This window comes from Camelus bactrianus, chromosome 25 (genome assembly GCF_048773025.1).
Source record: "Camelus bactrianus isolate YW-2024 breed Bactrian camel chromosome 25, ASM4877302v1, whole genome shotgun sequence".
Classification (NCBI taxonomy): domain Eukaryota; kingdom Metazoa; phylum Chordata; class Mammalia; order Artiodactyla; family Camelidae; genus Camelus; species Camelus bactrianus.
The window spans coordinates 38,361,087-38,383,775 of record NC_133563.1 but is presented as its reverse complement, the minus strand read 5'-3'; the positions used below and the strand labels follow the sequence as shown (position 1 = coordinate 38,383,775).

The 22,689-nt window shown below is 60.2% G+C and overlaps 3 protein-coding genes across 9 annotated transcripts in view; 2 read left to right on the top strand and 1 right to left on the bottom strand.

Annotated features, from left to right (window-relative positions):
* Positions 1-6,615: 6,615 nt before the first annotated feature.
* GRINA (glutamate ionotropic receptor NMDA type subunit associated protein 1) lies at positions 6,616-9,541 on the bottom strand. The gene is made up of 7 exons (XM_074352886.1): positions 9,379-9,541; positions 8,042-8,399; positions 7,845-7,957; positions 7,574-7,774; positions 7,309-7,437; positions 7,068-7,211; positions 6,616-6,986 (listed from the first exon to the last, which is right to left on the bottom strand). Exons 2-7 carry the CDS (start codon positions 8,373-8,375, stop codon positions 6,837-6,839), a joined length of 1,071 nt encoding a protein of 356 aa, XP_074208987.1. The 5' UTR covers positions 8,376-8,399; positions 9,379-9,541; the 3' UTR covers positions 6,616-6,836.
* Positions 9,542-9,678: 137 nt separating this feature from the next.
* Positions 9,679-18,721, top strand: PARP10 (poly(ADP-ribose) polymerase family member 10). The gene is made up of 12 exons (XM_074352745.1): positions 9,679-10,946; positions 11,429-11,490; positions 11,621-11,805; positions 11,887-12,141; positions 12,214-12,450; positions 12,535-13,163; positions 13,279-13,500; positions 13,625-13,721; positions 13,933-14,643; positions 14,747-14,880; positions 17,983-18,157; positions 18,233-18,721. The coding sequence occupies exons 1-12, from the start codon at positions 10,821-10,823 to the stop codon at positions 18,577-18,579; spliced, it is 3,180 nt and encodes a 1,059-aa protein (XP_074208846.1). The 5' UTR covers positions 9,679-10,820; the 3' UTR covers positions 18,580-18,721.
* A 496-nt stretch (positions 18,722-19,217) lies between these two features.
* The window catches only part of PLEC (plectin), a 55,894-nt gene continuing 52,422 nt past the window's right edge, over positions 19,218-22,689 (top strand). For 4 of the 7 annotated variants that reach the window (XM_074352695.1, XM_074352672.1, XM_074352671.1 and 1 more), the window contains exons 1-2: positions 19,218-19,354; positions 20,597-20,795. In XM_074352695.1, the coding sequence (XP_074208796.1) occupies positions 20,603-20,795 (193 nt within the window). In that variant the 5' untranslated portion in view covers positions 19,218-19,354; positions 20,597-20,602. Of the gene's footprint in view, positions 19,355-20,596; positions 20,796-22,112; positions 22,271-22,689 lie in introns of those variants that run through there. The other 3 variants (XM_074352688.1, XM_074352683.1, XM_074352681.1) reach the window with 1 other exon arrangement.

Genomic DNA, 22,689 nt, shown 5'->3' with positions numbered 1-22,689 from the left:
CGAGTCTTTTTTCTGTGCTGATTTTGCTTTATATCCTTTCTCTGCAAGAAGTCAGAGGCTGGAGCAGGAATTTATGCTGAATCTGTGAGTCCTCCTAATGAACTGTCAAACCTGGGAGTGGCTTTAAGGAGCCTCTGCCACAATCCCTAAGCATTTTATGTTTTTTTTTATGTGTATACAGTTTAATTTTTCATGTTTGTAGCTGTATATAGTTTATGATTTGTTATTGTTGACCTTGTATCCATGACCTCGTCAAAGTCATTTGTTATTTCAAGTAGATTTTTGGTAGATTTCTTACGATTTTCTATGTACATGATCACGTTGCTATAAACAAACATGACTTTTTTTTCTTGCCCTATTGTACTGGCTAGGGCCTCCTAGTAACATCATTGCTGTTGTTTTTGAGAAAAGTGGGCAGACGTCTTTATTTTTGGGGGTGGGGGCAGGTTGTGCTTTCTCGGTGGGCAGTCCGCTTCCTCTTGGCCATCACAGGCTTCTGGCCGCACAGGATGGCGCTGGCCTTGCGCAGAGCAGGGCGGTACTTGGTCTTGCAGATCGCTGCAGGATGCAGCAGAGGGTGGCCCAGCATCCTTGTTGTCGGTGGTCAAAGTGTAGGATCTCCGCTTCCTGACAACTATGCTGCTGGCCGTCTTGCAGTGAGGCAGCCTGTCCTAGGGGAAGGTGTTTTGGGGCTGCAGGTCTGCTTGTTCCTCTTGCTCAGGAGGCCGCAGTGCTTCTGCAAGACCATCCGTGGCTGATGCGGGGCAGAAAAGGCACCTGTGTCCAAATGTCCTCTTTTTATAAGGACACTGGTCGTATTGGATTAGGCGCCCACCTTACTCCAGTATGACCATATCTTAGTTAATTACATCTGCAATGACCTAATTTCCAAATAAGGTGACATGATAAGGTACTGGGGATTAGGACTTCAACATTTGAATTTGGGGGGCTCAGCTCATAATACTGGGATCATAAAACAAATTGGAGGATTTCAGCACTTAGTCTATCCTTTTTGTGTTGACTTTGGTAGATTGTGGGTTGATGTCTTACTGATTTGGGGAAATTTTCAGGCATTATCTCTCAGACATTCCTCCCACATTCTTCCTCTCTTCCCATTCTGGGACTCTATATGTATGTATTTTTTACCTTCCTGTCACCTGTTTTACTTTTTTCTCTATTCACTCTCTTTTTCTTTGTGAGTTTGAACATTTTCTGTTGACTTTTCAGTTCACTAATCCTTTCCTCTAACCTGTCTAATCTGCTCTTAAAGCCACTTATGGAATGAACTTTTAGTTTCAGTTAATTGTATTTTTTCATTCAAGATGCTGTTTGATTCTTTTCATACAATCTAATTCTCTGGGAAATCACTGTATAATCATCCATGTTTCTCCATTTCCCTGTGCATTTTCCTTAACATATTAACATGTTTATTTTAAAGTCATTTCTTTCTATCTCCAATCTTTGAGTCACTTCTAGGTCTATTTCTGTCATCTTACTTTTTCTCTTGGTTTTCGGTTATATAGTCCTGGATTTTGAAATGCCTAGCACTTTCTAATTGACAAGTTGTGTATTAAAAACCAAAGAGGTTCTGGATGCTGCTGCCTTCTTCCAGAAAGGTAGGGTCGGGCAGACAGAGTGGGGCGGAGGTGAGTCAAGTCTGGGCTGTGGTTTGGGTGAGGCTCTGTGCTTGGGCTCCCGGGTGGAGGCTTCTGGCCATTGGTGGAGAGCCTGGGGTCTCTCCCCGGCTCCTTTCCCTGGTGGGTCCTGAGTGCTGGTTCTTGTGTCTTCAGCACACCCTCTCCAAACCCCACAGCTTCCCTCACAGTGCGGGACTCCCCTCACATTTACCTCTTGCATTCTGGCTCAGCTATGCATATTTACAAGTTGAAAAGTATTTTGTCTAGCAATCTTATGTGTTAACAGTGGGAGTCAGGATCCCAGGTTGGTCAGTCCCTGGTCTTGATCGTGAGTCCTCTGAAGGAGTTTAAACAGGCACATGCCATCATTGCTTCGTCTGTGGTGCTGAGGATGGGTTGGGTCTGCTCAGAGATGACCATGGCCTTGATTTCAGACAAGGGCATAGAAGTGGGAGTCATTGGTAAGCTAGAACCTGAAATGCACCAGTTGGGGTAGAGAGGAGGGTTCTGAAACTGGTGCTCAAGTCCTCCCAGAACCAGGGAGCTGCTGGGTTATAGAGCAAAGCCAGAGGGGGATGAAAGAGAGGAGAGGGCGCAGGCTTCAGAGGAGGAAGTTACTGCCCAAGAGCCCAAACTTCTTGAAAGGAGGCAAGGGAGGAGACGTGGACAGTGCTGTGAAGTGGGTCCAGAGGGGTAAGAGGATGTGGGGATAAGAAGCCTGTAGCAGTGAAGATGGGGGCTGAGGAGTTGGAGTGTATGTGGTTAGGGGGTGGATTGTTTGCATCTGGGGCATTCTGAAAGGTCTCCAGTGCCCGACAAGCCTGACACCAAGAAGACATTTAAGAACGTAGAGTGTTTTGGTGGCGGACGGGCTGAGCCATCCTGCTGCCCGGGATGCAGTGTCTGGGCCCTGATGGGGAAGGGGCGCTTTGGGAGTGACAGCACTGGCACCCGGACTGCCGTCAGGGCCTTCCCTTCCACACACCCTCTACCCCAGGCCAGGCCCTCTGTGCCACCCCGTCACTGTAGTCCTTGCTGGTTGTCCTGCTTTTACTCAAACCACTCCCAGGCTGAAAGATTCCAGTGGTTCATCACTGCCTGCAGAAGAGAGTTCAGACTCTTGAGCTTTGCATCCACAGCTGTCCACTCGCAGCGCTCCCACACCTCTTCTTCCTCCCACCTGGCTCCGGGAGCGCCTCCCGCTGATGTTGGGACTGAGCCAAAGTCCCAAAGCCCGCAGCGTCCTCTGCGCCCAGTCCTGGGGCAGCTCGTGCTGCATACGGTTCATCCATTCACTCTGCGTTTGACCTCGATGGCATGCCCCTTTCTGGGCTGGGTGCTGGCTCGTGCTAAAATGCAAAGGTCACAATCCCTGCTCTGAAGGAACTCCAGGTCCCTGGCAGTCAGAGGGCAGGTGGCAGGGGCACCTGTGGGTTGGCCGTCCTGTCCTGGCCGCTCACTGGGTTTCCAGCAGGCACCACCCATAGTGCTGCTCTGCAGGGCAGGGAGTGTGACGGAGGCTTTGTGCCTTTTAATGTTCACGACAGGAATGGGCTTAATGAGTACTCATGTATGTAAGCATTTTTTATTGTAGAATAAATTGGTCTTCCTTGGCCTTAGTGTAGTGAGCTGTGTCAAGCTCTAGTGGAAGCCCGCTGGATCCCTGCGGGTAAACAGGTCGGGCTTGCCGCTAGTTGTGGCAAGGGGGACGCATGCCACGGAGCCACCAGGTTCACAGGAAAGGCTGGGAAGGATGTCCTGTGGGACTTTGCTGACTCGGGGGAATTGGGGCAGGTTTAATGAAGCAGTGCTTTCCTGGGGATTAGATGCTGTCAAGAAGTGGGGTCCTTCTGTGATGAGTATCTTAACACATCTTCCTTGGAAGGAGGAAGGATCAGGGGCCAGCTAAAGCTGTCCATTATGAAGAGATGAGGCAGGACAGGGCGCACACGGCAGGTCTTTATGGCTTAGACAATGCCCACGTTTCGTCTGTGTTCAGACATTATCATGGAGGGGTCTTTTTCTGTGGACCCATCCCAGTCACAGAGGGGCCTTATGCTGGTCTTGTGTGAAACTGTGTATGTTCTCAACAAGAAAACATGAGGGCTTGTATCTGAGAGTGCTAGGCTGGCTCCTACCACACCAGGGCCTAGCTGATAGGACCACGGGCCTTGTCTGACGCCGGTCTTAGGGCAAACTGTGTCTTTGCTGAACAGGAGAACACCAGGGCCTGTATCTGAGAGTGCCAGGCTGACTCCTACCACACCAGGAGGTGTAGGACTGGCTGATAGCACCGGGCCAGCTCCCGGACGGTGGGGGCTGCTTCTTTCTGCACCTGAATTATCTCTGTGGCTGACCTCACAACTGCTGTGGCTCCACTGGGCTTTGTGGGTACCTTCCACACACTCATCCGCCCAGTCAGATCATAAGCTGCCCCTTCTCCTTCCTGGATTGGACATGGCGGACGGCAGGTGGACTCCTGCCCACCTCACCTGGGCCCACCCTGACCATAGGCTGCCCCAGGCCGAGCCCCCTTGCAGCTGCTCCGAGGTCTTCTCTTGACAGCTCCTTCTGCTTTCTTCACCTGTCTGCACCCACCCCTTCTCCTGGACGTTCTGTTGCTGGACTCCTCTTCCTGAACACAAACAAGCTGTGGCTCCTGCCAGGGTCCCCCTCACCTGCAGGACAGGCCCAAGCCCTCAAGGCCTGGCCTTCTATCTTGCAGCAGGGCCTCTGCTCTGCACCCCTAGCTTCCCCACCCCAGCCCTGGCCCTGGCCAACACCTCCAGACCCCAGTTGTCCGCCCCGGGAACCTCCCCCAGGGATTCGCTCAGCCTAGAATTTGTTCTCCTCAAGCTCCTGGAGGAGACGCTGTCCTAGCACGTTGCACGTGCCTTTTATTCTGGAGCTCCTCCTCCTGCCTCCACTGGGACTCTAGCCTCACGAACGCTCCGTGCTTCCTCCTCGGTGTGCAAGCCCCAGGGGTCTTCTCTGTGAGCTGACACTGACCAGGTGCCCCCATGCCTGAGTGCTTGCGGGCAGGGCGCCCTGGGTGAGGAACCGCACCTGCTCGAGAGGTGGGGGAGGGGAGCTGCACTGCCTGCCCGGTGCTCAGCATGTGAACGAAGCAGAGACTAAGGGTAGCGGTGCCAGGCCTAGCAGGCAAATGCCGCAAAGGGGAGGTGGACTCTAGGGAGGGCCCAGGCAGCCGGGAAGGCATTGCGCATCCCCTGGGGCAGTGGGGTGTGCCTCTGGCTCCAGCTGAGCAAGGTCAGGCCTTGGGTTGAGGGGCCAGGGGCCAGCCCAAGGCCAGCTGGAGCAGCCATCAGGGATGTGGACTTCATTCCGCCAGCAACCATCCAAGGGCCTTAAGCAGGCAGGTGGTGTGGTTAGTGGGTTGGAAGTGCACCTGGCAGTGGGCAGAGGGTGGTGGAGGTGAGCTGACAGGTGAGCACAAGGAGGCCTCAGGAGGCAGGGGAAGGTGGGCAGTGAGAGCTGGTGGGGCAGTATGAATGAGGGGAGAGAGGACAGATCCGTTTTTGGCCTGGGCCCAGGTTGGACACTACTGACGGAGAATACACAGGAGCAGCAGGTGCCGGGGAGGGACTTGGCTGTGGTGCCCATGGGCACGGGGGGTGCTGACTCACACGCCGGCTGTGGGTCCCTTCACAGATGCTGGGCTGCTAGCACCAGCTAAAGGAGTGGGTTGATGGGCTGGCGGGGAGGAGATGGGGTCCTGGGAGGGGGTTCTCAAGCCAAGCTAGCCACAGTGAGGAGTGTCCTCTGGGGCCAGGAGCTTAGAGGAGCTCAGGGCAGGGAGGTGCTCAGACTGCAGTGGAAGGGCTCTTTGCAGGGAGGCTGTGGATGTTACAGCTGGCTGGTTGAGTGAACATCTGAGAGCAAAGGTGGGTGGGTGAGGGCTCCAGAGCTGAGGCAGCAGAAGTCACAGGGGAGGACATGCAGAACAAGCTGAGGCTCAGGGCCATGGAAGGCTGGGGCCTGACTAGGCCAGAAGATGGTGCTGGAAGCAGGCCAGGCCCCAACTGGCCAAGCCCTCAGAGCCTCTGTCCAGCTCTTCACCGAGGGCTCCAGTCTGCAAGTTTCCCTGCTGGGGTTGTGGTGAGGAGGTGCAGAGGGCCATTGTCCACGTCAGGCCTGGGCCACGTGTCAGGTGCCGGCTGATGGGCTCCCTGGGGACCTTGCAGAGCCAGAGCAGCAGGACAGACCTGCCCTGGGGTGGTCAGTGACCTATACTGCTGCCTCTCAGGCCCGGGGCTGGAAGATGAAGGTCTCACAGGACCCTCCATCATGCTGTGCAGTTCCCAGGTGTGAGTGGCAGACATCATGTGACCCAGCCACCATGCTTAACCTCTGGGAGCCGCAGGGTCCCCAGCCATCAGCTGGGGATCCCAGCACTCGCTTCACAACATGGCTGGGAAGACTGTAAGAAGGGAGGTGGAAGTACAGCTGGAGAAATGTTAGCTCCTGTCGCCGACCTCCAGCCTGAGCCCCCGTCCCATCAACACCTGGTCCTACTGTCTTCATCACACTGTGAGGCTGAGACCCCTGCCCCCTCATGGAGGAAGTGGCAGTGACAAGGGAGTGATGAAGGGAACGGAGAGCACTGAAGGTCCCATTTATTGGAATTTTAAAGACAGCAGAACGAGAGGAAGGCGTCCTCCTCCCCTGAAATGTTCCCATCCTCTCTGCCCTCAGGGCTCAGCACAGGGATGAGACCCTCACCCTCAGGTCCCCCAGAGGACAGCGCTCCAGCGTGGGGGTGGGGAGGGGAAAGGGATGCTCTATGCCAGGCAGGAGAGCTGGGACAGGAGGGGAGACGTGCACCCTCACCTCTTGGCTCAATCCCTCTCCCCTGGGACCTGATGTTGCCCCCCCAGGCCCTGGGGTGGGCTGGCAGATGGGGCTCATGCAACAGTAAGTGGGCAGGAGGTGGCACGGAGGCCCAGCCCCGCTACCCTTTGGCGGGGTGGGAGGGCTAGGAGGGGCCATGCTGGCCACAGCGGGTCTGAACAGAGGCGTCTGCAGTATACACACAGGAGGGTTGGAGAAGGGTTCCCTCTGTCCCAGGCTGTGCACGGGTATCAGAGAGGGGAGGTACCGAGGAACGGCCACATCAGGGGCAGGGTCCAGGCCAAGCACGCCACCCGAGTGGGGCCCCACGTGAGCCAGGGGCTCAGGCTACTCCTTGGCGCGGCCAATGATAGTGAGGATGTACAGGAAAATGTTGATGATGTCCGTATACAGGTTCAATGCGGCGAACACATACTCCTCCGGGCTCAGGGACAGCTGCTTGTTCCCCAGCAGCAGCTGGGTGTCCACTGCCAGGAACTGCGGATGACAGCACGGGGTGCTGAAGGACAAGCCCACCTGCCCAGCATCCTGCCCCGGGTGGCCCACCCCGTCACTCACGCAGGTGAAGAGCAGAGCGCCGAGCGAGGCATACACAATCTCCAGGATGCGGTTCCGGATGAAGATGCACAGGATGGCAAAGATGATCAGCACCACCATGCTCACCAGGAGCACGCCCATGCAAGAGGTGAAGTCGTAGCGCGTCTGAGGGCACAGGGAGGGACAGGAGACCCTGGGTGCCACACCCCCGGAGGCCTCTGGGCCCCCAGGGCTGGCAGCCCTGCCCTGGGGGGTCCCTCACCTGCATGGAGAAGATGACCACTGTGAAGCAGACGGTCGTGGTGATGCCTACGGCCATGATGACCGCCTCGGTGTCGTAGAAGCTGGCAATCATGCCCACCATGTAGGACAGACTGACGGTCAGGATGGACTGTGGGCAGACGTAGCCTTGAGTGTGGGGAGCCGCTGCCCCACTCCCACCCCTAGGCCCTCTGTGGCTCCAAAGAGGGAGAGTGTGTGGTGGGAAGGCTGGGCCCCAGGGGCTAAGGGCTCAGGTCTTGGGTTACCAGTGCAACGAGATTCCAGGGGTGCTTTCGCCGGAAGTCCCCACAGCAGCTAAGGACAATGAGGGAGATGAAGAAGACGGCATAGGAGACATAGTAGGTCCAGACATTCTCCCGGACAAAGCCCTTCACCTTCCCGACGAAGGTGAACACAGCTACGGTGGACAGAGTCACGGACAGCTGCAGGGTCAGCACCAGGAACACCTGGGGAGGGAGGCAGCTCAGAGCCCTGGCCAACGCAGCCGCCTGGGCCCTCCCCAGCCCCGCAGCCCACCTTCCGGATGAAGGCCTGGCGGATGCTCTTGTCATCCCAGTTGGTGGCAGGGAAGTCCTGGTTGTCATAGTAGGATGGGGGCCCCTCCTCGTGGTAGGTCCCATGCTGAGGTGCTGAGGAGCAGGATGGGCTGGGTCAGTGCCACTCACTGGAGCCGGGAGCCCCTGCCCTCGCCCTACCCCTGCCCCACTACTCACAGCCAAGGTCCTGTGCCGGGAAGGCCTGTGGTTGTCCATAGGGGTTGGGGGGAAAGGGGCTCTGCGGATATGGCCCCTGAGGGTAGCCCCCTTGGGGGTAGGGGCCCTGAGGGTAGCCCCCTGGGGGATAGGGGTCCTGAGGGTAGCCCCCTTGGGGATAGGAGCTGGGGCCCTGGGGATACCCTGGCTGGCCATAGGGGGAAGGCTGGAATGGGGGCTGTGGGTAAGGGGCCCCAGGATAGGGAGGCATGGAGGGCTGGGGCCCCACAGGATATCCAGGGTTGGGGGGAGGGTAGCTGTCCGCAGACACTAAGAAACTCTTTTCATGGGACATGGCCTCAGATTCTGCGGTCTTCCCCTAGAGGAGAGAGAGAGAACAGTTAGCCCTGCGGTGACATGAACAAGCCGGGCACCCCACCTGCTGCAGAGAACCAGGATGGAAGGAGAGGGATTCATGACCTTCGCCACAGGGCCATGGGGAGCCCAGGAAGAGGGGCCAGGAGAGGCGGGTGGGGACCGGGTGGCTGGGCGTGAGGGTTCAGAAGGGGGTCTCCAGGCCGACCCCAAAGATGGAGGAGGTGATGGACTAGGGGATGACTTTATCAGCCTCGGGATTTTTGGCTTCAGCTCTTTCTCACAAGCAACCGGAGGGGCTTTCTCACAGCTGTTGACCTCTCCTGGGTCAGAGCTGCGCCCGGGTCTGGGCTGGTCTGGGCTGGGGGCGCGGTCGGGGAGGTGTGGGGGTGTGCCCAGACCCTCCTCTTCCATCCCGCCCCTTAAGCCGCTTTAAGGGGCCAGAGCCGGCGGCTATTTCTATCCCAGGAAATCCCCACGCCATCTGTGACCAGCTGGAGCCCTGAGCCCTCTCCAGGAGCCGGCCCGAGCGTCCCTCGCTCCCAGGGTGGGGGCAGCAGGCCTGGATCGGCTGCCGGGGTGCCTACCAGTGGGGCACGCCAGGAACAGCAGGTTGCGGGGGTGTGTGGGGGATGGAAGCGACAAGAGGGCGTGCGGGGGAACAAAGCAGACGTAGGGGCGAGGCGGTTGGTGGCGGTGGCCACCGAACCCCCACCGAGGGCCGGGTGGGTCCTCGGGCCGTTCGAGGGGCGCTCGAGCCGCAGAACCCGGCGTCGTCGCAGCGCGCCGCCCCCGCCCTCCCGCTCCTGACCGTCCGGCCCCCACCCCCGCCGCCGCCCGGGCCCCCGCGGGCCGCGCGCCGGGCCCGACCCACCGGCTGACCCCCCGCGGCTCCTCTCGGCTGCGAAGGGCCCTCGCGGGGGCGGCGGCAGCCGGCCAGCTGAGCCAGGAGACACGCTGCTGGCCTGGGGCTGGGGACTCACCACTCGCGGGGCGCCTCAGGACCCTGCGCACAGTGTCCGCTGCGCGGCCGCGCGGTCGACAGCCGCTGCGCCCACACCCGTGCCCGTGCCCGCGCCCGCGCCCGCACCCGCGCCCGCACCCGCACCCGCACCCGCTCGGCGGCCAGCTCGGCTGGGCTGGCGCCTGCGGCTCGGGAGACGCAGCGGGGCCTTGTGACGGGGCGGGGCCTGGGGCGGGGCTGGCGGCGCAGGGGCGGGTCCGCGCGCTGGACTCCGCAGAGAACGCGAGGCTGCTCCCGGACCGACTGTGCCTGATCTGGATTCCCTGCTGGCTTCTTTCCGACACACAGGCCCGAGCCCCGCGGTCCACACTTGGGCCCTGAGGGCTGTGGACCCCTGGAGGCTGATACCTAGCCTTGCCAGTTTGCTTAAGTGATTTGCTGAGTCTGATGAGCACCCTCCATCCTTCCTTGGCCTTAAAATCTTACTTTCCCTTTCAAACAAGTCTATCTCAAATCAAGAGACCTAACTGCTTAATTGCTGCACCCTCTCTATCAAACTAGTCCGAGCCCCTATTAGACCAATTCTCACTTGTTTTCATGACAGATCCACAAGATACAAGGGTGGCATTTCTAGCCCTGTTTCACTGCTAAGGGGCTGAGGCTTAGAGATGGCCCAGGAAAGTTAACTTTCCTCAGCTTCATGGGTCTTGAGGAAGTGCTAGCTGCCACAGCCAGGGACACCCCTACTGGGCTGTCTCCTGGAGCCCCTGCAGGAGTGTCTCCCCACCTGGGGCCTAGGGACCCTACTGGGAGGGTCTGCTGTGCCAGACAAGTGAGCATCAGGGATGCAGGGGGATGCAGCCAGACAGTGCTGGGGCCCTGTCAGTCCAGCCTGGCAGGACATCCAGAGGACCTTGGCTTTGCCACGGCCGGGGCTCCAGCAGCTGCTGCTGCCACTTACAAGGCTCACTCTGCCTTCTTCTGGGGATGGACAGTAGGAGTGGGCAGGAGTGGCAGAGAGAGATCGGTTAAGAAGTTAGCGTCATGATTCAAGCGAGAGATGATGAAGGCTTGGACCAGGGTGGGAGCAGCCAAGGTGCTGGGTGTGCAGCTTGGGGTCAGGCTAGAGAGCTGCTCCGTCCCCTGGAGGAGCAGCAAGGGTGGAGGCCGGGTTTCAGTGGCTGAGCGGTAAGTGGGAGGTGGGAGAGCAGGAATGGGCACAACTCTGAAAGGCTGGATGCCACTGGAGGAGGAGCAAAGGGGGGATTAAGTGGCAGAGGGAGTGTGGGTTCTAAAGGTGCACCTGAGCGTGAGGGTCAGGACTGCCACAGGCCCTGTCTGCACCTCCATGTCCCCTTCTGCGATGAGGGGATTTGCTGCAGCAGGGCGTGTCAGCACAGTGCCTGCACCTTCTGGGGTTGGCCTTGGTGACAACTTTGACAACAACGACGACAACGCAGGATGGGACGGCTGGGCAGGTGCATGAATCAGAGAGAGAGCCACCGGGAAGGGAGTGCAGGAGGTGGAGGAAGGCTGTGCTGTGATGTTGAGAGAGCGAGGAAGCTGCTTGCCCTCCGTGCTCATGAGGTGGGAGTGGGTCACTTGCTAGCTGTTTAAGGGTGAGCACGGTTGCAGTTGTGAAGGTTGCTGGGGAGAGTGGAGAGCCTGCCCCAGCCGGGCTAGGCCTGGAGAGTCGAGGGGTCATGCTGCCCGCAGTGGTGGTGGTGGGGGGGTGGTAACAAAGAGGCTAGAGATCCTTGAAGTGGGGGCAGCGACTCGAGTCCCCTGCTGGATTTAGCAGGGACTGTGGTTGGACGTTTTGCGGTTCACAGGGGAGGGCCAGTAGGAGTGGAGAACTGCCAGGAGCCACTTTACCCACTCTACCAGCCGGTGGGCTGGGGTGGGACAGATGGTATTGGTGGGTTGGGCTGCGGGCTGAGGAACTGGGGGGTGGGGCTGGAAAGTTCTAGAGGAGGGGCCTGAGAATGAAAGTACCGAGAGGCAGGCACTCAGCCCCAGCACCACAGGCCCCTCCCTCCAACACTTTCACTTTTGTTTTCCTGCCCCAGGCCTTCTGCTTCAGGGCCGGCGAGGGAGTCCTGGCTGACGGCGGCCCAGGTAGTGGGGGAGTGTAAGTGTGGGGATGTGGGACGCCCTTAATGACGAGGGGTGCCAGGAATGCCACCAAGGGGCCTGGAAGGGGCTGGGAGGGGTGAGGCAGGACTGTGGGACTGCTACCCTACCCGCTCTTCCGGCCCCAGGGCTGTGATGGGGGAGGCAGAAGCGGACGTGGGGGCAGCAGTGGAACTCAGCGGGCTGCCCCCTGACATCCCGGACGAGCTGCTCACACTTTACTTCGAGAATCGCCGAGGCTCTGGGGGAGGACCTGTGTTGAGTTGGCAAAGACTTGGCCTCGGGGGCATACTCACCTTTCGGGAGCCTGCAGGTGAGGGGACCGATGAAAAGGGGCAGTCTGGGCCCCCCACCCGCAGTCAGCCCTGACACCCCACTCTACCCCTGCCTGCAGACGCAGCAAGGGTCTTGGCCCAGGAGGCACACGTGCTTCAAGGTGCTCGACTGAGCCTGCGGCCGGCCCCACCACGCGCCCCGACACGCCTGCTGCTCCAAGGGCTGTCTCCTGGCACTGCACCCCAGCACCTGGAGCAGTATGTGCAAGCCCTTCTTTGTGCCACAGGGCACCTGGAGCAGCCCTGCCACAGCCTGGCTAGTCCCCGACCAGACCGGGCCCTGGTCCAGCTACCTGTGCCCCTTTCTGAGGCAGGTGAGAGGCAGGGTTGGGGCAGATGTGCCCGTTGGGGGAAATGCCCTGAGCTGACTCGCATCCTCCCCGCAGAAGTCTGTGTCCTGAAGGAGCGGGCCCGGGCCCTGGACCTGGATGGGGCGGAGGTGTCCCTGGCCTGGGTGCCCTGGGCCCGAGCCGTGCGTGTAGTGGAGAGCAGCCCCCCTGCAGACCTGCTGCTGCTGGAGCTGTACCTGGAGAATGAGCGCCGCAGTGGAGGCGGGGCCCTGGAAGGCGTGCGCAGCCTGCCTGGGGGCCTGGGCACCGTCGTCTCCTTCCAGCAATGGCAGGGTGAGTAGGGCTGCACAGACCCAGCCCAGCCCCCGCTGTCCCTCGGAGCCCTGACGGTCTTCTGGCCTTTTCCCTTCCTCCCAGCGGCTGAACGGGTGCTGCAGCAGGACCACTGGCTGCAGGGCTCCGAGCTGAGCCTCGTGCCCCACTACGATGTCCTGGAGCCTGAGGAGCTTGCCAAAGACATCAGTGGAGGGAACCACCTAGCCATGCTGGGGCCTGGGGCCACCGAGCATGCTCTCCTGGAGGCTGGAGGGCCAGTGAGGGCACAGAATTGTGCAGGGGACATGACACCGGGCTCTGAGGAGGCACCAGGGCGATCGGGAACCTCTCTGAGGGCAGGTCCTCTCCAGGACAGGTCCTCTCTGGGACAAGCCGGGCCAGTCAGCCTGGAGCCCATGGGGTCTTCAGAACAGGAGGGGCCCCAGGTGAGCCTGGGGACTGTGGGGTCTCCAGAGCAGGCAGGGCTAGTGAGCCCGGGGCCTATGGGGTCTCCAGGCCCACTGGAGATCGCCATGGGGTCTCCAGGGCAGATGGGGTCGGGGAGCCTGGGGCCTGTGGGGTCGCCAGGGCAGGAGGGCCTGGTGGAGACGGTGCTGCTGATGGAGCCGGGAGCGGTGCGCTTCATGCAGCTCTACCACGAGGACCTTCTTGCTGGCCTGGGAGACGTTGCCCTCTTCCCACTTGAGGGACCAGATATGATTGGATTTCGGGTGAGTGACCCCTGACGATTCCTCCTTTGACCCTCCTCTCCTGCTGGGGGCTCTGGTTGCCTATCCTGTGCCCTAAACCTGAAAACTGCCCCCACCCCACCCCGTGGTCCTGCAGCTCTGTGGAGCCCTGGCACCGTGCCAGGCAGCCGAGGAGTTTCTGCAAAGTCTGCTGGGCAGCATTAGCTGTCACGTACTGAGCCTGAAGCACCCAGGCAGCGCCAGGTTCCTGCTGAGCCCAGAGGGGCAGAGCCTTCTTCAGGGGCTGGAGGCTCAGTTCCAGTGTGTCTTTGGGACAGAGCGTCTGAACAGGGCCGCCCTGGACACAGACCCTGGAGAGGTAGAGATGGAGCCCACTCCTGCCCGCCCCTTTTCACTCCTCAGCTCCTGGTACCTCCACCCTTGCTCAGAGGCCCCTGGGGCGGGGTATGCACCAGGTGAGCCCTGACACTCCCTCCCAACAGGCGGACCTCGCTGAGACCCTCCAGGCCCTCCCTGGCCACTCCCACACCCTGTGGCCTCCAGACAATATGGACAGTGACCAGGAGAACGTGAGCCTGGGTAGGGCTCCCTGAGGACACCAAGCACATCCTGTGGCCCTTTCTTGACCTCATGGTTTGTCCTACTGCTCTGCAGTCCCACCTGTCTCGGTCTCGTGACCATATACCCTCTAAGGCCTCCTCCATCTTCCACCCATTCCTGGCTCGTCCTCTCTCTCAGCCCCACCCTGGCTGGGCTGGACCCCTGACCCAGTGCCTCTCCCTGCCCCTAGAGGAGGTCCAAGAGCTGCTGGCCACCCTGGAGGGCCTGGACGGGGAAGACTGGCTGCCGCTTGAGCTGGGAGAGAAGAAGTCTGAGGGGCAGCTGGAGGAAGCGACTCCCAGGGCTGGGGAGGGGCCCGTGGCCCCCAGCACTGGGGTGCCTGAGTTGCTGGAAGAGGAGGAAGAAGTGACTCCCAGGGCCGGGGAGGGGCCCGTGGCCCCCAGCACTGGGGCATCTGGGCGGCTGGAGGAGGAGGCTGCCCTGCAGCTGGCTCTCTACCGGTCACTGGAGCCACGAGGCCAGGTGGCTGAGCAGGAGGAGGCTGTCGCACTGCAGCGAGCCCTGGCCCTCTCCTTGTTGGAGCTACCCACCTTGGAGAAAGAAGAGGAGCTCCTGGATTCAGACTCTGGCGGCTGGGCCCAGCTGGTGGTGCATGCAGCCTTTGAGCAGGATATGGATGAGCTGAACCGAGCACTAGAGGCTGCCTTGGAGGGGCACCTCTGGGAGGAGACAGTGGGGCCCCAGGACTGTGTGCTGCCCGCAGAGCTGTGTGCCCGCTTGGAGCGGTGCCACGGCGTGAGTGTTGCCTGTCGCGGTGACTGCACCGTCCTCCGTGGCTTTGCGGCCCAGCCCACCCGTGCGGCCCGCCACTTAGCAGCACTGCTGGCTGGCCCCCAGGATCAGAGTTTGAGCTCTCTCTTGGTGGCTTCGGGGCCCCCTCGTGAGTCTGCCATCCAGACTGGGGGGGTGGGGGTGGAGTGGGCCAGCTATTGGGGGCTGGTGCCCCAGGCATGGCCTCGACCCCCTTCCTCTCTGTGTGTCAGTGCCACAACAGAGGCTGAGGGAGTCCTTGGGCAGGCTGGAGTGTCTGGCTGAGAGCAGCAGGGAATTCCAGATGGTGGTACAGGCCTTCTACGACACCTTGGACGCACCCCCTGGCAGGATCCGCATTGTCCGGGTGAGTCCACACTCTGTCCTCCCAGCCTCTGGCCTCCCAGGCTCATGGCACCATTTCTGCTTTGCAGAACCTGGGGGCCATCAGCCTTACCTATGCTAGGGTCAGCTGGCCAGAAGCTGCCCAGCAGGCTGGAGGCTGTGGGGGACAGAGGAACACTGGGCCTCCCCAGCCCCGTTCCCCGCCTGAAATGTGTTGACAAGTCTGGGACAGGGAGGCGGAAGGCTGTAGAGGTTAGGGGGTCCCAGCACAGGACCCCACTTTGCCAATGATAGCCAGATGGCCGTGGATAGCATGACCATCTCCATGCCACAGTTCCCGGCTCTGGAGCGTGGGGTGGTACTGCCATCTTGTGGCTACTATGAGGATTACTCATTCCGCGTACTGCCCCTCGCGCAATTCTCTGCACTCCTCTGCCTCCCACGGGGTGGGCTCCAGCAAGGGGGCCGCTGCAGGGAGGCAGCTTCCTCCTGCATTTTTACTTGCAAAATGTGGCAACTCTGAGTGTGGGTGTGTTTCAGGAAAGGCTGGGAACAACTGGTGAGGGGCCAAAGTGAAGCTCTGGGAACCCCAGGAGCTCCTGGCTGTCCAGGCAGGAAGGAAGAAGGGGCCAAAAGGAGGGGCTTGGGAGGCAGTGGGGGGACCCTGGAGGGCTGCAAGGCCCAGAGTTTCTGCACGGCCGACTGGAAGGAAGGACTGAGGAGGAGGCTGCGCCAGGCTGGTCTGCTGGCAAGCAAGTGTGAGGGCAGTGCCCAGTGACCAAGAGTAACTGGGAGGTGAGAGCAGGGACAAGTCTGAAGATGAGCTGGCCACGGAAGGAAGGAGGGGGATGAGAGCGGAGCTGGAGCAGAGTGCAGGGCTCAGTGCTCAGGACTAAGGGGAAAGAATCTCGGGGGGTGTGCTGGCCACAGACCGGCAGGAAGGAAGGGACAGTGGCAAGCTGGTGCCCTGTGCTGTGAAGGCAGGTGGCCCTCTTGACTCTATGCACAGAGTTGGGGGTGGGGGACGACTGAGCAGCAGCAGCAGAGACCTGGAGCTGGCCAGAATTGCAGAACCTCGGGCCTTTGCCAGACCTGGCCCAGTCAGCCACACCGCCACCACTTTCCTGGAGGTGGCCACTGTAATTTGCATGGAGTACTTTTCCTGCATTTCTGGACTTAGCAGCTGCCACTTTTGCACTTTGAGGAAGGAAGGACACACCAGTCATGCCCCACACTCTCAAGGTTCTGTTAGTCACATGAGTTTGATTCTTTGTGACTTTGTGCGGTACACTTGAGTCTTCTTTCCACGTAACAATTTTAGAGACCATTTCTTGCTTTTCTGCATGGAAGATGAGAATGGGCTTCCCTTCCCCTTCTTTCACCTCTTCCTCCCTTGTCCATTTCATAGTTTGGTCAGTGACATGATTTTTATGCTGGTAAGGTTGACAACAAATGTCACCTTCTAATCTGTAACTGTCATGAAGCTCTGTGCTGGGGCCAGAGGCTTTTGAAAATATAATGGTAATGAAAAATGTTTACCACTGGACCAGAGAGGAAAAAGGGAAATGAAATCCTAGCTATTAAAACCATGTTTCATGAAAAAGAATATTCTAGAATTCAAGGTCTAATGGCTCCTAATTTTGTTTACTTTCTTCATTTTTCCATGTGGTGCTTGGCTGCTGGGTTACTCGTGGTGACCCATCACCCTCTTGCATAGATTCCTTTTTTGTTTAGTAGGAGGATGTCCTTGAGTCAGTAGTAAACAACTTGGACTTTTAAATTTATTTGCCTTTTACAATTTGAGGTAATTTGCAACTATAATTTGATGTTAGTGTAATACTGTTTTTCAGACAAAAGATGCTATGTTTTTATGAAGACATTTCTGTTAACTTAAGCACAGCTGATTCTTGCATTTCTTAATCTGTCCTTATTTTTCCTCACTATTAATAATTTGGCTGGATATAGGGTCCAGGATCAAAATGTTTCCCTTCAGATCTTTGACAGACTTAACTCTTTTTCTTTAGTCTTTAACATTGTTTGTTTTTGGAAAGGTTAAAAAAATCATTCCGAGGTCTCTTAGCATCCAGTGTTGCTGGTGTGAAGCCCAGTATGAGAATGTGAGATTTTTTCCCCACATTTGTAAACTGATTTTGGGGCATGTGTGTGTAGTGTGTGTGTGTGTGTGTGTGTGTGTGTGTGTGTGTGTGTGTGTGTGTCTGGACACTTGTAGAGTTTTCTTTCACTTTGAAGTTTGAAGTTTTGCCAGCAGGTAGGTGCTGGGGCGTGCCTTCCCCATTGTCCTTGGTATTTTGTGGATCCTTTCCATCTGAAGATGCCACCTTCAGCTCAGGGAAACTGTCTCCCCTTAAGCCTTCACTTGCTCCCATCACCTGTGTGTCATCTTCTTGTGAGGCTCCTGTTACTCAGATGTTAGACCTCCTCTGTCCTCTCCCTGATCTGTCCTCTCACAGTTTCCAATCTTCTTTAGCTCTGCACGCTGAGTCACTTCCTGAACTCCATCTTCATTATCTTATTATTCGGCCTTCCACTGTATGCCGTGCAGCAATTCCATTCTTAATGTTAAGAACTTTCTAATTTTCAGACTGTTTCTTTTTCACTGGAGGTAGTCTTGTTTCATGGATATAATATTCTTTTGCATCCCTCTGAATTGACTAGTTAGAATTTCTTGAGAAACTTTTTGGGTCCTGGAATCGACTCCTCCCAGGTGATCACAGGGTTGGTCACCTTGGTCTCCCCATCACTGAGAGGTGGGGGGAATCTCTGGGTGTGGGGAGTACAGTCCTGTGGGCAGTGCAGGCACGGAGCTCAGGTGAGTTCTGGTGAGTGGTTGGGTTGCCCACTTGCAGGCTTCCTTGGAAGGATCAGACTTCCCTGGAAGGGGCGGCTCCCTGGTCGCCCCCCAATGCTACCTGGCACCTCAGTAAGATGGCTGACACCCACCTAATGCCTGCTACTGGGCAGAGCATGACGGGAGCTGTGAGGTCTCCCTAGACCCTGAACTCCTCCAAGAGAGGCCTCTTGATTTCTGGGCACAGCTCTGTCCTATGGCCCAGGGGGTGTGGAGGGTCTCCAAACAGCCTGGCTCTGACCGTGGCCCCCCCAGGTGGAGCGCGTGCTGCACCCGCTGCTGCAGCAGCAGTACGAGCTGCATCGGGAGCGCCTGGAGCAGTGCTGCGACCGGCGCCCAGTCGAGCAGGTCCTGTACCACGGCACATCCGCGCCCACCGTCCCTGACATCTGCGCACACGGCTTCAACCGCAGCTTCTGCGGCCGCAACGGTAAGTCCTGGGGCCCCACAGGAGCGTGGGGTCGGCCGAAGGAACCACACTAACCCCCGCCCATCCCGCCCGCAGGCACGCTCTACGGACAGGGCGTGTATTTTGCCAAGCGCGCCTCCCTGTCGGTGCAGGACCGCTACTCGCCCCCCAACGCTGAGGGCCACAAGGCGGTGTTCGTGGCTCGGGTGCTGACGGGCGACTACGGACAGGGCCACCGCGGGCTGCGGGCACCTCCGCTGCGCGCTCCGGGCCACGTGCTCCTGCGCTACGACAGCGCGGTGGACTGCCTCCGCCAACCCAGCATCTTCGTCATCTTTCACGACACCCAGGCGCTGCCCACCCACCTCATCACATGCAAGCACATGTCCTGGTCTCCCACTGGAGAGCCCGCTAGGCACTTGGGCGACTCCCCAGCCACCTAACCCCGGAGACCCTCCCCTCGGCGCAGCCTCCGGCCTCCTCCTCCCCAGGCTCGGCTCTGCACCGCCCTCTCGCCCCCTCCATTGCCTGGGGACATCCCTGTGTCCTGCTGTGGTGCCTGTACGGGCGGTCGGACCAGGAGGTTTGGGGCTGTGTTCCCCCCGGGGCCAGGTCCCTGCGTTGGCCGGCCCAACTACCAGGGGTGAGCAGCGTCCAGGATGAAGGTGGGCCGGCCTGACACCGCCCGCCTCGGCCCTACCTCGCCCGAGCTTGGGCGCGACTATGTCGTTTGAATAAACGTGTACGTGAAACTAGGCAGGGAGGCCTGCTGGAGTCCGGGTCCGACCTCTGTTTGCGGGGTGGGGAGCCTCGGCGTGGCTAGAGCCCAGTGCTACTTTGGGGCGGCCCTGGGCGGACGGCCGAGGCCGGACCCAGCGCGCACCCGAGTGACCCCACGTCGCCTTAGTGTCACGCACGCTCCCCTAACAACGTCTCCTTGCCTACCAGCCCGCCTTCTGCGCGCGGGGAGGGGGCCGTGCCCAGCGGTAGGGGTGCGCGCGGCGGGGGCGCTGTGGAGAAGTCGCGCTCGCGCTCCAGCCCCGCCACCTCGGTGAGCCCCCGGCTCCGCGCGCACTCGGGTGCCAGGACCGCACGGGCGGCGCTCGGTTTGGGGCCAGGGCGGGGTTCCGGGCTCGCCCCGCCCGCGCAGCCTGCGCAGCTCTCCAGGCAACGGCAGTCTGGCTGCAGCGGCCGAACCCAACTGAGCTGAGCCACCAGGCACGTAAGGCCGGGGCGAGAAAGGGAGGCGCGGCGAACGGGAGATGCGGGGTCGGGTCGGGGCTCTCCTGCCACAGGCATCCCGGAACTGGAGGCTGCGTCGTGGCCCATCCTCCCCAGGAGGGCACCACTTCTGGGCGCGGAGACTGCGGAACTGGACGGGCGGTGCCCCGGGTGTGGGCAGGAAAGGCTGCTGGGGAGGTGCGGCTGCCCGCCGGGCGCCGCGCGAGGGGCTGGATCAGAGGCGGCCTGCGGAGGAGCCCGTGGGAGGCGCGGCGGGGTGGCCCCCAGCTCGGTGCCCGCTGTCTCCTCCTCGCCCTTAGCCTGAGGGCAGAGGCACAGAGCCCACATTGTGCCCCCACGCCACCCCACCCTCGCCGGGACAGAGCCCCATTCACCTCCTGCACGCCAGCTCTGGTGGGGAGGGGGAGCCGAGGAGTGTGCACGCGTGGGTGTGGGTGCGCTTTGGCGGCCCGGCGGTGCGGGTGTGCGGCCGCACAGGGTGGGCTGCTGGAGGGGCGGCCAGGCTCCCTGTCAGTTGCCGCAGCACAGCTCCCGCGGCCCACGCCACTGCGGCTCCAGCTATTTATAGACTTCCACTGCGGAGACCAAGGTGGGACAGCGCTGGAGCTGGGGTGGGGTAAGGCTACAGGAGTCCGTTGGTTCAGACAGCTTGGAGGTACAGCCAGCGTTCAGGACGTGGGGTCTGGGTCCTTCCCTGAAGGCCGGGTGGCTCCCGATGGCCGAGCTTGCTGGCTGATTGAAGATTAGAGGAGACAGGGTCCAGGTGTGGCCTGGACGGATGAAGAGTGGGATCAGTGTCTTCTGATGGGGTGAACCCCTGGGGGACAGCGTGGAGGGGCCAGTATTTGGATGACTAAGAGAAGGGAGTGGAGATGAATGTTGGGGCTGGGTCGGGGTTGGTGGTGGTCAGTATCCTGGTGATAGACTGAAGCGAGTGAGGTCAATGTCTTGGAAGGGGTCACTGTGTGGGTGTCTGGGGCATGAGCAAGGAGGGAGTGAGGCCAACTGTGGATGAGGGGAAAGGACGTCAGTGTCTGGCTTGAAAGGGTGAGGGGGCTCCGCATGTGGATGAGGGGACATAAGAGAGGTGTAGGTGTCAGAGTCTAGGTGATAGTGTGGCTGGGGTGGGCTCAGGGGCTAGGTTCAGGATGTGATGGGTCAGTGTGCAGTATCTCCCCCATACACAGAGGTGTGACCCCCCTCCTTCTCCCTTTCCAGGAGGTCATGTCGGGCGAGGACCCCGAGGTTCGGGCAGTGGTCGAGGATGGCTCCAATGGAGGCAGTGGCTCGCCCAGCCCTGGGGACACACTGCCCTGGAACCTGGAAAAAACACAGCGGAGCCGGCGAGGCGGAGGCGGTCCCGGGGGGAATGGGAGTGTCTTGGACCCTGCCGAGCGAGCGGTCATCCGCATTGCAGGTAATACCAAAGGGCTTTGTCTGTCCAGTTCATAAGCACTTGCTGGTTGACCGAGCACCTGCTGTGTGCTCTGTGCAGGTATGAGAGGCCCGAGAGGGGGCCTCTCCTGTCCCAGGTGATTGCAGACCCCACAGCGCCACCTGCTGGCTCCACCCGGTCAGCTGTATGAGGCCTGAGGTTGAACTTGCTGTGGGGCCACCATTGCAGGCCTCAGGACGAGGGTCCAGTGCCCAGGTGTGATGATGGCACTCCAGAGCACAGACCCCAGTCCATCAGCAAGGGCGGAATGATGATGAGGTGCCTGAGAGCCAGGCTGGCCCCTGCAGAAGGCTGAGAGGGTGGGCCGAGGCATGTGGGAAGAGGGCTGGAAGCCCAGTGCCAGGCGAGGATGGTGATGCGGGCAGCGAGGAACTTCGTGGCTGGAAGCACAGGCAACGGCTTGTGGGAACACAGGACAGCCGCTGTCTGCCCCACCCCCAGGGGCTCGTGGGGTCATGGCGGATGTCAAAGAACCAGGTTCTTTTTCACCCACGTGAAAGGGAACCCTGGACGTCCTCTCGCAGTCCTGGTTCTCCAGTGTCAGCCCCTGCTGGCAGGCGGCAGTGGTCTGCATGCGGCCGCGCCCGTGGCAGAGTGTGTGCATCTGATGACACTCCTAGTACTGAACCCTAGACAGGGCTTCTGGTCACAGGGCGTGCAGCGTTTAGTTAGAGGAACACTGCCGCGCATTCCGGAAAGAGGCTATTTGCCAACTCTGGCGGACGGGGCAGAGGGCGGGTGGCTTTGCCAATATGATGAGTGGAAAAGAAATTTTTTTTTTAACCAAGCATTTTTTCTTCTGTAAATCCCCTATTTCAGTCCTTTTAATACATAGTTAAATTTCGTGTGTGTGTAAGGGTTTTATATTGAAGACACCAGCTCCGTCTCCCTTGTTGCAATGGCAGGGTTCTAAGGTGCGATGGAGGGAATGGGGGGAGGGGCGCGCCTGGGGCGGTAGGGTGGCCGGGGAGATCGAGGCTGGTGAGGGAGGGGTCCCCTGCAGGGCTGGGAGCCGGGCGAGGAGAATTCAGGCTGTTGGCAGGCCAGCGACCCGGGCGGGAGCGGGAAGTGGATGTGAGCCCACTGGGACCAGCGTGGGACCGAGACTCGGAGCATCAGAGCCCGCTCGGGCCAGCCAACGCCGGGAGGCGCCTGGGTGCGCGGCTGCAGCTCCCCTGGGCTCCGCGGGCCCCGCGCTCCGGCCCCGCCCCGCCCGTGGGGCATCCTGGGTGCGGGGCGGGGCGGGGGCGGCCCCTTTAAGCGGCGCGCCGGGCCTCAGGGACAGAGTGGCCGCCGGGGGCTGGAGGCCCGCTCAGCGCCGCAGCGCCCCGCCCGTCCCGCGCCCGCCGGCATGGCCGCCCGCCTGCCGCCCGGCCCGCCGCCCGACGAGCAGGACTTCATCCAGGCCTACGAGGAGGTGCGGGAGAAGTACAAAGGTACGGCGCCGCGGCTCCCGCCCACCCTGTGGGCTACCTGCCATCCGGCCGGCCCTGACAGATCCTCCAGCCTGACAGTCTGGCCTCTGACACCTTGTCCGTGGTGGCCGTCCGGATCAGAGCCCAACCCAGCGCCCCTGCCAGCCTCGCTCGACCCGCGAGGCCGCTGGCGCCCAAGGAAGAGGCAGCACGCTAGGCAGAGCCCTGTGGTCATGCCCTTAATAGGGCATCCTGCGGCCGGGTGGGTGGGGTGGGCCACTCTAGCCAAATGTCGTGTGTCCCGAGCCTATGCGCGGCCAACAGGTGGGTCAAGGCTGAGCTGTCCCCTGCCCCTCAGCTGGGTGCTTCCCCGAGGGGTGGGGATGGCTGCCACTGCCTGGCAGTGGGTCACATAGTTGCTGCCTCTCCTCATGTCCCCA

Excerpts from the sequence above, each read along its gene's own strand:
- PARP10 (XM_074352745.1), top strand. The coding sequence starts at position 10,821 with ATGGGACGGCTGGGCAGGTGCATGAATCAGAGAGAGAGCCACCGGGAA. Across the intron at positions 11,806-11,886 it reads CACCTTTCGGGAGCCTGCAG|ACGCAGCAAGGGTCTTGGCC; the intron begins GTGAGGGGACCG and ends CCCTGCCTGCAG. Across the intron at positions 13,164-13,278 it reads CAGATATGATTGGATTTCGG|CTCTGTGGAGCCCTGGCACC; the intron begins GTGAGTGACCCC and ends GTGGTCCTGCAG.
- GRINA (XM_074352886.1), bottom strand. The coding sequence starts at position 8,375 with ATGTCCCATGAAAAGAGTTTCTTAGTGTCTGCGGACAGCTACCCTCCC. Across the intron at positions 7,438-7,573 it reads CCTGGAATCTCGTTGCACTG|TCCATCCTGACCGTCAGTCT; the intron begins GTAACCCAAGAC and ends GTCTGCCCACAG. Across the intron at positions 7,212-7,308 it reads TGGTCATCTTCTCCATGCAG|ACGCGCTACGACTTCACCTC; the intron begins GTGAGGGACCCC and ends CTGTGCCCTCAG.